This window comes from Paramisgurnus dabryanus, chromosome 17 (assembly GCF_030506205.2).
Source record: "Paramisgurnus dabryanus chromosome 17, PD_genome_1.1, whole genome shotgun sequence".
In the NCBI taxonomy this organism is placed as follows: domain Eukaryota; kingdom Metazoa; phylum Chordata; class Actinopteri; order Cypriniformes; family Cobitidae; genus Paramisgurnus; species Paramisgurnus dabryanus.
The window spans coordinates 14,375,464-14,387,806 of NC_133353.1; the positions used below are offsets into that span (position 1 = coordinate 14,375,464).

Consider the following 12,343-nt stretch of genomic DNA (forward strand, 5'->3'; position numbering starts at 1 on the left):
CCAGTATTGGTTTTGTTTTTTACTTTAGTTGCTAAATAAGATGACTAGTGATACTATTTTTCTTTATTTCTTTAAGAATTTTTTTTCTTGTTTGATAACTGAATAAAATCTACTTTTGAGTTATACGAATAACCGAGTCTGAGAAAATTACAATAAAAAAAGAAATACAAAGACTGCAGTGTTTTATGTAAAGCCCATCAGTGTGTTTCTGGTGATATGAAAGAGTAATTCAAATGGTGCTTGTGTGTATTGTTTTGTTGTGACAATTTCATTTTTAGAAAGGGAGTGTTAAGTTTTGATTGCAGTGTTTCATTTTGGCATAGATGTGAGTTGTTAATGTCCATGTGCTATGTATGTGTGGCTTGTGTGTAGAGTTTTGACATAATGAGCCAAATTCTGCAAAAAGTGTGTAAGCAATAGGCAAAAACTGTAATATTAAAAACGTACTATAACTTGCAATACTTTTTACTTACAGTGAAGTATTCACTATTTTTACTTAACTAAACTTGTGATTACAGTAATATAGATTTTTAGCAGTATTCAAGTGTGTTGTTATATACAATAAACATTTAATTTTCTGTAAGCATATGTCCTGGATGTTGTATGCTTCCTATTTTTTAAGGTAGTGTCTAGTGTTTTATATTATAGACTTTTGTCTTTTGTGTGTTTTGTATTTTGTGTGTTTGACCTAAAAGCTGAGTAGCCTACAGGTGAAATAGTTTAGATTTTTCTAGAAGAGTCAGGGGTTCTGTGAATTTAGTTTAACATTTTGGATTAAGGTTTTTAGAAAATGAATGATGGTTTCGAATGTGTTTTAGCAATTCAGAAAAACTGTAAACCAAAACTGGACTAATTTAAAAAAAAGATAACAGTAATCCGATTTGAACTCCTCCCATAGCGGGTTCTGATTGGCTTATCCGCAGTCTCACAGTCAGTGAGCTGTACGGTACTGAAATGAATTTAGATATTTTCTGACGGTGGTATCTTCACTATGCAACTGATGGAAAGTCGATAAACGAGGCGTGATTTCCTATTTTTAGTCCGGCGTTTTACAATAAACCATTTATTCTTCGCGTACCAGTAGTTCAACTTCCAACTCAACTAAACATGTAGGCGAATGACCGACGCGCGCGGCTCATTTGGTGCTGTTTTATTTATCAACATGATTCCTCCTGCCAACATGATCCAGGAGGACCCTATGGGGAAGGAAAACGCACAGGAGGAGCGTGAGCCTCAGTCCCCCACATCTATCAGCAAACAGGAGTCAAAGGTTTGACAAAGGCACCTCATGAATTTGTATATCCTGCACATTCACGCATAGAGTTTAGTGAAGTGTAAATTATTTGATGCTATATGACGAAAAATATAGGCTCTGGTTGAACGCGTATTGATACGTTAGAGTAGCTACACGTGCATCTGTTGCTTTATAGAAACTATAACTTTACAGCCTGCATGACAAAAACATAATCCCGAGTTCAAGGGAAAGGGAATATTAATTTGTTTGTTCATTTATTTACACCTATACATACAAACATACAGACTATTTATAGACAATAAATTGATTTTCAGGAACGTTGTAAAGGTTTTTTGGAGAACCAAACATTTTTATTTTAAGAAAAAAATTAAGATATATTATAAGATAACGTGTATATTATAAGTTATATTGTTTTCCTTTAGTTGTTTTCTTTTTCAATGTATGGATGGACTTAAGTACAATTCTGCAAAAAGTGGAAGCTCTGTAGATAAGTGAAAATCAGATGTTTCAGATTGGGTGGTGTTTCGTCACCACTATTGGCGCGAGTTTTTTTATCTTCTTTTCTGGGTCATCTGTGACACTGAGTTTGGCAAATGTTAGACTGTTCACTTGGTGTTGGGGAAGCTACTTTGAAACTGTAGTTAACTAAGGTACAAGCTACTTATCAGTAAAAGTAGTTCAACTACAGCCAGCTACACTACAAGTTACTATAAAAAGTAGCTAGCTACTTTTAAACTACTTATATTTTTTACAATAACATTATTTAATTACCTAGTTCTTTTTTATTAATTATTAATAACGATTCATAATTATTATTATAAAGAGCTGAAATAAAAGTGTTTCTAAAGTCATTAAAAACATTTTTATGCTCTCTATTTTTTTCTTTTTATGACTATACATTATCAATTTTAAAGACTATCAGCTTGAGATAAATATAGGGTACTGAAATCATAATTGTATTATGTTACGTTGTTTTAAACCCCTAAAATGTTTCTTAAAACATTTTCATTAAAATTATATTAAGTTAATTTTAATATAATTTTAATGAAAATGTTTTAAGAAACATTTTAGGGGTTTAAAACAACGTAACATAATACAATTATGATTTCAGTACCCTATATTTATCTCAAGCTGATAGTCTTTAAAATTGATAATGTATAGTCATAAAAAGAAAAAAATAGAGAGCATAAAAATGTTTTTAATGACTTTAGAAACACTTTTATTTCAGCTCTTTATAATAATAATTATGAATCGTTATTAATAATTAATAAAAAAGAACTAGGTAATTAAATAATGTGGTTTGATAAATGCACTTAGTATATAATATAAGTTAAATGCAGATTTCTTTTTCTGTTTGATTGACAGATGGTGTGCGCAAACACAACGTTAGTGTTCTTATAGGTTTGTTACAAAACAGTGGCAGGACCAGTGGCGGCCGGCTGGTGCTAAAAAAATTGTGGGGCGCAAACAAACTGAAAATCAAACTTTTACTGTAGAAATGCGGGACTGTAAATAGCCATTTATCAGGTGATGAATATAATTAGTGCTTAGCTAAAATGCTGAAAATGTTACAGTTGAAGTCAACTGTTAAAGCACAAAATAAATGTACTATCAGGGAACTACACTAACCTTTTCCACTGGTGGCACTTGCGCTACCAACTTTTTCAGTTACTGGCGCAAAATATGATTTGGTCGCACATATTTTTTTCAAGTTGTATTAAGGCGCTCTGGATAATAATGAACAATAATGAAACTGTATTGCATACAGATATGCTTTTTATTTTACTTGCCATCTTTTAAACCACATGCCTTCTTGTTTTCTTAAACGTTGCAGTCAGTGTTTCCCACAGATCTGAATTTTACTTGGTGGTGGTAGCCGGTGAAAAGGGCAATTATTACCCACTGACAAATAATGGTCTACTATACATGTGACGTAGAACTAATAATGTGTGACACAACACAATACTTTGATTTATTGAAAATTTATATTAATTTCACATTATATTTCATTAATCTAACCACCCCAAACTTTCTTTGCCATTAACAAAGCTGACACTGTTTGTCAAAGCACCACGAAATCACTTACTGTTTTTGCACTGATATATGAAGCAATTCGATCCCTTTTATCAAACTCAATATAATACAATACTATGTATAGTATATTAATAAACAGTGCAGGTCTATAGATTAAAAATGTGACTGATGTTATGACTGATGTTATAATGGTAATAATTTCTATTAGATAGGCACTTTTACTGCTTCTACTCTATCTTTCTATTTCTCTCTTGCCGATTTAAAAAGCTTAATCCACTCATTATTTCAGATTTAAAAGTCTAGTTGCTGTCCCGGTGACAGGCTTTACATTGCTTTGATCGTTCAGTGCAATTGGCTTGACATTAGCATTGCTTTTTGCTACAATCTCTGTCCAAACTTAATATGGATATGGTTTTAGAAAAGATATGGTTTATTAATAATAAGATTATTAAAAAAATGTGAGAAAGCAAATGCAACGCGTGGTCGTAACAAGAATCATCGCCATAGAAACCGAAGGCACGCTGAAACTGCACTCGAGCTTTAGCGCGGTAGCGCTCATGGCCGTTTTCCGATCAACTCGGGTTATAAACACAACATTAATCAGACTTGGGACCCAAAGTAATTAAACTAGGACCTAACCGGACCCGACAGACCACTTAAAATATAAACCCGGAACCACACGGGTCCCGCGTCCTCAGTGAAGAAAGACCTCTGCTCAAGTTCAGAAACATGGAAGACACTGCGCTTGCGTCGCGTCACACCTAATTCATTGAGAAACAGCTGAGCACGCAAACGCACACTGATAGGGAGAGACATGACGTGCTTTCACCCAAAATGAAGCCAAGTGTTGATGGCTCAGAGCACGTTATAAAACGTATTCTTAAAATCCACATTTCTGTTTTAATAAATGCTCATAGTAAATCAAAGCATATTGTCTAAAACATTAGGTAGCACATTTGCGACCCATTAAAAATTAGGGTCGCAACGGCAGTTCAAAAGGTCGCATATGCAACCATTTTGGTCGCAGTGTAGCTCCCTGACTATGAATCTGTAATGGACTAATCAATGTAATCATTCACACACACGCACGCCTGCACGCACGCACGCACGCACGCACACACACACACACACACACACACACACACATACACACATACACACACACACACACACACACACACACACACACACACACACACACAACAGGTGATAGACTTTTTTTACTTTTGTGCTGAACAGGCAAATATGAACAAATAAAATAACAAATGACTACTGCGATAAAAATATCAATAAACGTTTAAAGATTTAAATTGAACTAAACTCATCTGAAACCATCTTGTGTAATAAACGCATTAAGGCAGATTAATGCAGACTCTTGTCATTAGATTTTGTGTCTTTACCTTAGACAGGCGTCTTGTTGCAGCGCTCCTGTAGTGTTCAGCAGTGATGCACAGACCAATCAGTATATGACATCAAAATATTGCGTGAATGTTTAGAAACCAGGGCGTCATTTGAGCAACAAAATGCCACCAACTGGAAATAACTAGGAATTACATTTAGTCAAGTTGTATGGCCAATCTGCCAAAATGGCGTTCAGAATTTCCTTTTTCCAAACACACACAAAAAGAGACACTAAAGTTGCCTAAAGTTGCCAAGTTTCTCAATCTTTTATTTATTCATCAATTAAATATCCTGTAAAGGGTGATTTTGTAAGGATAAAACAGTTTTATTTTGCATTAACTTGCACTATACATTTAACTTTTTGGTAACATGTTAAAGTAGCTTCCTCTCTGGCCAACTTTAAGGGGGCGGCGCCCCAGCGCCCCCTACTGACTAGTCACCACTGGGCAGGACAGATTAGATTCTGGAATATTACCAAAATTAACCATGTTTTTTTTGTGGTAATACTTGTATAATTTTTTACATGATAAAAAAATGTCATATCATGATATCAATGATATAGCGACATGATGACGTATGGTGCATTTACGTTCCCTAACGCGCATGGCAACAACAGCTTAGAGCAAGAGCAGCATGTTAGCAACGCGAAAACAACCAAGCTGTTCGCGAGAAGAAGATACTAGCAGCAGCGGGTGATGTGTGGCCAAAAAGTAAACTAATGACTCAATGAGTATCGCTGTGCAAATTACTTTAGTTACTGTTAAACTAAAGTGTTAAGGAGTTGCGTTATATAGGGAAAACACTGCCAACTCATACCACTGTGATGACAGTTACTTACTTGACTGATTGAATTTAAATCCAAAAAATTATCACAAATGCATTCTGGTTGTACTGACCAGATAATGTGCCAGATGTGCCATGATTGATGTTAATGTTATTTTTTTATGTTTATGCAAACAAAAGTGCACTTACATGTAAAATCATTTTAAAATCAAAATTTTTAATTGTTAGCTAATGACTTAAGTTACTCAGTGGTTCCCATCCTTTTTAGCCCTAAGTCCCCCCACAGCCCAATCATTAAGGCTCAAGTACCCCTTCATCGAAACTAAACCAATGTTGTGTTTTAAAGAGAAATAGTTAGTAATATGTAGCATGTAGCATAATATAATTAGTAGGGATGGCGAAAACGAAAAATGTTCTTGACCGGCCACCGAGCCTCATTAGCCGGTTGAAACCGGTTAACCGATAGGCCTATTAGTTTAAAATATGCTATGCTATTTAAAATAACAGCCATTTTGAGCCGCGCCTGCCGTTTCGAGCCGAGCCTGCAATTTCGCAACTCGCACCTCTCTGCGCTCTTCCTCCGGCTCACACACACACAGAGCTCACAACACTTTTTAAATCCACAGCGCGAAACATGAGTCCCGCAAACGCGGCGCCGTGCTTAGTTTCGAAATAGTTTAGGTACTAGGTGATCGTGCTGAACTTGAAAATAAAGGCATTTGAAGCTCATTTGAAAATGTATTGTAATGTATGAGGCATATAGGCCTACGCGGAGTTTTATTTATTTATGATGAGGTGCGTTCTAATTAACAATGCAATGCAAGTGAACGCGCCGTGCCAGCGCCTACATGCACGGATATATACTCTGCTATATTTGCTTTTTTTAATTAAATACATGCATTTGGTTGATGAAACATTTATTAAAATTAAGATACAATTTATACAAAACGAAATTCACTTTAAAGAAATGCTTTCTACAAAGCAAAACTTAATTAAGTGGTGAAAATCATGGCTGAGGATTTACAGAAACAAAACTTACTCTGCACTTTACTGTTAGCCTAAAAGACATAAATGTTAATAATTTGGAACACAACCAGGAGAGAATTTAATTTTTATTATTTTATTGCTGTATTTTATTTACTATTCGAATAAAGGAATTTATCAAAAAATAGCCTGTAGCATTTACTTTTTGCAAACCTTGTAAGAATGCGAAACCAAACTCAGTGACCTAGCGCCAAATGTTTTTTATTGGTTTTATAAAGTACAAACAGACCAGTTATGAAAAACTGAGTGTGAGGGATTTGTTCACTTCACACAAAAAGATCTTTGAAAGAAAGAGATGACTAACTGTAGTAGGGGTGTCACGTTTTCGATTTTAAATCGAAATCGATCGAAATTAAGTCACCATCTCGAACTTCGAATTTAAAAATGGGATCGTCGATTCTGCCACGCCCCATGTCACGTCACTCGGCTTGCCAAGCGGGAAAAAAAACACACGTGTCGAGTGCTGCGCGAACCTCCTCTAACTACAGCCAGTCAAAACAAAGACAGCATGGCCACTGCAGATGCAGGAGACCCATCATCGATGGAACTTGAACCCCCACCCCCTTCATTGAAGTCGCCGGTGTGGAAGTATTTCGGATTTCCAGTAAGTTATGTTGACAACGTTCGCGTTGTCGATAAAAAAAACACAGTTTGCAAGCTCTGCCATGCGCGTATACCATATTCGTCCACTGGCAACACGACTAATATGGCAGGGCATCTCCGCAGGCACCACAAAAACATCGATTTATCTGTTAAACCAACACCTGCTGCAACACAAACTACACAGACTACTCTTCCGTCTTCATTTGGAATTAAACTTCCAAGTAACTCAACTCGTGCAAGTGCAATTACAAGTGCCTTAGGAGTTTTCATAGCCGCAGATATGCGACCTTATTCGGTGGTGGAAAATCCCGGTTTTAGGCATTTAATTCGCGTGCTAGAACCACGCTACGAAATCCCAAGTAGAACGCATCTCACAACCACGGTGATACCCTCCATGTACAATAAAGTAAAGGAGAAAGTTATTACAGGTCTGAGCAGTGCACATTTAGTGGCCTTAACTACCGATTGCTGGACTTCCAGAGCAACACAAAGCTTCATGACTGTCACAGCACATTTCATTAATGATGACTGGGAAATTCAAAATCCAGTCCTTCAAACTCGTCCCATATATGAAGCTCACACAAGTGAACATTTGGCAGATGTGCTGAGGGAAGTGGTAGTGGAATGGAAATTGGACAGACAAAATGCAACCATACCTGTGACAACGGATAATGCAAAGAACATTGTCAATGCTTCACATGCAGCTGGTTTGTCTCCACACATTGGATGTTTTGCTCACACTGTGAATCTGGCCTCCCAGAAGGGGTTGGGAGTAAACCAGATTTCCCGTCTTTTGGGCAGAGTCAGGAGGGTGGTCACTTTTTTCCACAGAAGCACCACTGCAGCAGCTGTCTTAAAGTCCAAACAAGACATGCTTCAGCTTCCTCCTCACAAGCTGGTTCAAGATGTCATTACAAGGTGGAACTCCAGCTATGACATGATCACATGCTATTTAGAGCAACAAGCTGCTGTCTATTCTGCACTTGCAGAAAAAGACATAAAAAAAATGCCAAAGACCTTGTCACCCTCTCTGATCATGATGTGACTGTTCTGGAAGATGTATGTCAGGTACTGAAGCCCCTGAAAACAGTCACAACCTTGATGAGTTGCGAACAGCAGCCTACTGTGTCTATGATCATGCCCTTACAACACACCATCCTGACATCTATGAAACATAGTGAGACAGATTCAAATATTGTAAAGGATGTTAAATCTGCTATAGAGGCAAACTTTAAAGAGAGGTATTCAGACCCAAGACTTCAACAGTTCCTGAATGAGAGCACTGCCTTGGATCCTAGGTTTAAGACTTTAGCCCACCTGGATGACAAATCTCGGAATGAGATCTTGAATAGTCTGGAGGAGAAAATCTTGCAACAGCATCCCACACAGGTATGTGAACGTTTAGGCTAATGAAGAAATAACCATGTTATTCTGTAAAGTAGTTATTTTTTGTATTTTACATAATCTCACATTTGTAATATTCAATGAATATTCTTTCTGCTTGTTGTTGTCACACTTTAATATAATTTCTGCCTGTTCATCATTACCTTAACTCTTTAATATTTACCTGATAAAGACAAGTTTATATGGTAAGCTGTAATTTACCTGTAAGCTGTAACCGCTTTTGTCCACTAGATGGGGGTATTACCCATTTATCAAAAAACTGAAACAAAAATATGACATTTTGGATAATCCTTCTGAATCTGATCTCTAACAAAATTCTTTATCAAATTTTTTTTCCCTTTACAACAATGCAAGTTTTAAGCTTTTTGCTGTTTAAAAAACATGAATGAGTTAAACAGCTGTGTTTTTGTGTGACTATTTTAGACTCATGGCTCAGGAGAAGGGTCCAGCCAAAACCCTGCAGAGGATCCAGAAACTGTGGCAACCAGCGGAGACAGCCCACCAGCAAAGAGAACAGCACTCAGTGAACTGTTTGGTGATTTTTTCAGCACAGCCTCCACTGCATCATCATCAGCAACCAAACCATGGCCTGATGTTGTGAAAGATGAGATTAACCTATACAAAATGGTTAAAGTAATTTCTGTGGATTCAAATCCACTGAAATGGTGGAAAGATAATGAGCACCAATACCCACACTTGTCCAAGCTCGCCAAACGTTATCTTGCTGTACAAGCAACAAGTGTGGCAAGTGAGAGAGTATTCTCAACAGCAGGGGACATTGTGACGGCTCAAAGAGCAACCCTTTCTCCAGAGAATGTGGACATTCTCATTTTCTTAAAGAAGAACATGAAAATTTAAACACAGTCATCATAAAAAAAATTGTTGTTTGTGTGGTATATGTTTAACTGTTCGGAAATAGTTTGTATCATTCTCAGGGGATAAAAAGTAGTTATTTGTGTGCTATATGTTCAATTGTTTGGAAATAGTTTGTTAAGACACTTAATTGTTTAGAAAAGACTATGGACATGGTCTTTATTTATTTATTTATTTGTTTGTTTGTTTTGTTGAGAACTTGAATGTCATCTTCTGTGATAAAGACTGCAGGTACAAATGATAGCACGTTATTTTCTTTAAGTTTCCAATTGACTAAAGATAATATACAGTAAGTTATTGTTCCATTATGTTCTTAATAAATGTTTTAAATTTGACAATGTTGTGTGGTACATTGCAAACAAAGGTCAGATATTATATTTTATAAAAGTCTAGTCTTAAAGTGGCATAGCAAACTGTGCTATCAAAATATATATATATATATATATATATATGTAACAATCGAGAATCGGATCGAATCGTGGCCTTAGAATCGAAAATGCAATCGAATCGAGGATTTGTAGAATCGTGACACCCCTAAACTGTAGTAGCATTTAGTCCACTGTCTATAATAGCCTAATTTACAGATCCCTTTTTTTAACCGACAACTTTGACCGGTTAACGTTGATACGGTCAACCATTGGTCAAATGGTCATCGGTTAACATCCCTTATAATTAGTAGCATGTTTATTTCAACAAACCACCATCATTGCGATCAGTGTTTGCATTTTATCAGCTCATTTGCATTTTAAAGGCGCACTCACATTATCCAAACCAAACCATGCCCCAGCGCGATTGTCATCCCTCCCTACTCCCCCAGGTGCACGCACTCACACTGTACTTCTTATCGATCCGAGTCCGGGCGCGCTTTCGTCATTAAGATGCGATTGTTTTGAAAAAGCAGGAAGTAAAGCGCTCTCTTAAGACTGGAACCCACCGTAATGTTGAGTCTGTGTTTCTTATTCGGAGTCGTTTGGTGCGCGATTACAGACAGCCCTCTCACATGTCATCATATTGCTTCGTTGATCTGTCACGTGTGCAGCTCGGACATTCACGTAACCCCGCTGCGCGCATCAAAAGGTTTTTACGGAGGCAGATGAAGGTGAGTGGTCGCGCAACTGAGGTCTTCACCTTTTGAATCGCGCTCAGGCGCGATTGCGCTCACACCACAGCCTTCCGCGCCTAAGCCCTGATTAATTATATGCTATAATTAATTATCTTTAGGGTGTTTTGAGATAAAACTTCACATATGAACTCTGGGAACGCCAAATACTTATTTTACAAATTAAAATATTTCATTATATGATCCCTTTAAGGCCCAGATTTACTAACAGCTTGCGCAAACCATCATTTTGGCGTTAAATAACGACTGAACGTACTAAAGACACACAGTAGACATTTAGCTCTGAAAAGGTGATATTTTTACGACCTTATTGCTTTTTGCTTATTGCGATGTCCTGCCGAGGTCTCTTATTTGCGACCCTGTACTAATTTGCGCTGCTCTTAGTAGATTGCAATGATCATTATGGAAATGCAATGACAGCGGGAATGAATATCATTATTTTAACATTAATTATACACTCTAAAAAAATAATCCGTAAAAAAACTGATAATGACCTGGCAGAAAATTACCGGCACTTTTTCCGTTATGTTTACAGACATTTCTGTTTATTCAGAAACTGAACATTCTGTAGATTTATAGAACACTGTCCGTTTATTTACAGAACATTGTCCTTAGCCTTTAGGGACACTTCAATCCGCCTATGAAACGCAACAATGGTGACAATCAACAACAAAGCTTCATGCCGCAATGCATGCTGGGTACCAGGATTGTGGAAAACTCTTTCTTAACATTTACTCTCACCATTGTTGAGATTTGTATCCAAAGTGTTGAGGTGTCTCTGAAGCAAAAACGTCTCGGTTACGGATGTAACCCTCGTTCCCTGAAGGAGGGAACGGAGACGTCACGTCGTGACCGTCGAATTGGGAACTCGCTTAGAGAGACCAATCTGCTTCGAATACTACTAAAACGCCAATGAACTTGGCATTGAGATATTTGCATAATGCTGGCGCCGCCCCGCCAGGTGCATATATAAGCAGCAGGTGCAAATAGGGAAATTAGCTTCTTTTTCGCTGAAAAAGCCGGAAAGTGTGACCGGCCGTAACAGCAGGTGGCAGCACCTGTGGCGACGGGACGTGACGTCTCCGTTCCCTCCTTCAGGGAACGAGGGTTACATCCGTAACCGAGACGTTCCCTTTCAGTCGGTCACTACGACGTCACGTCGTGACCGACGAATTGGGAATCCCTACCAAAACGCCACTAGGGGCTGACCTCTTCCAGTGTCTGCAGAAAATCCTCCAAAATCCCCTCGGGGAAAATGGAGAAATAGGATAGGGCAGAAAGGCCGGGCACTAGATGTTCCTTTAACCCACAGAAGTGCCATCGACTGGGAAGCGCCCTACCTGAGCGGGATAGGAACGCTGCGGAAGCCACCGCCCCTCTTAAGGGCTAATGGTGGACGATAGAAATAAAGACAGCCGTGGCTGTGTAAGCAAAGCAGTGCTCTGCTAAGGGAAACGTGGGCTGGTAGGATTAACCCCACGGAAAAATACTCACAAAGGAACCCGGTGGGACACAATGTGGAGCCCGAGCCAACACGTAGGTTCGCGAGGATACAGCTAGTGAAGGCTGACAGCCAATGCTCCGCAACAAAGGCTGCCAAGGCAGCGGAGGAAGAACAATTCAAACCATTACGCATTTTTGTTCTGAAGGCCTTCCATACTGACACAGTTATGAAGCATCAGTTGGAGGCTGCAAGCCGACCTGCGAGTCTGTTCTCCGTGTCCTCCCTGGTGAGGAAAGAACACGAGAGGAAACAGGCTCGATACGAACACTGTAAAATCTAATGAACGTATTAGGTGTCGCCCAACCAGCAGCTCTGCAGATGT

At 38.2% G+C, this 12,343-nt stretch overlaps 1 protein-coding gene across 1 annotated transcript in view; it reads left to right on the forward strand.

Moving 5' to 3' along the window:
* Positions 1 to 959: 959 nt before the first annotated feature.
* stac (SH3 and cysteine rich domain) overlaps positions 960 to 12,343 on the forward strand; it is a 64,763-nt gene continuing 53,379 nt past the window's right edge. The window contains exon 1 of the mRNA XM_073812483.1: positions 960 to 1,270. Within this exon, the coding sequence (XP_073668584.1) occupies positions 1,118 to 1,270 (153 nt within the window). The 5' untranslated portion in view covers positions 960 to 1,117. The remainder of the gene's footprint in view (positions 1,271 to 12,343) is intronic.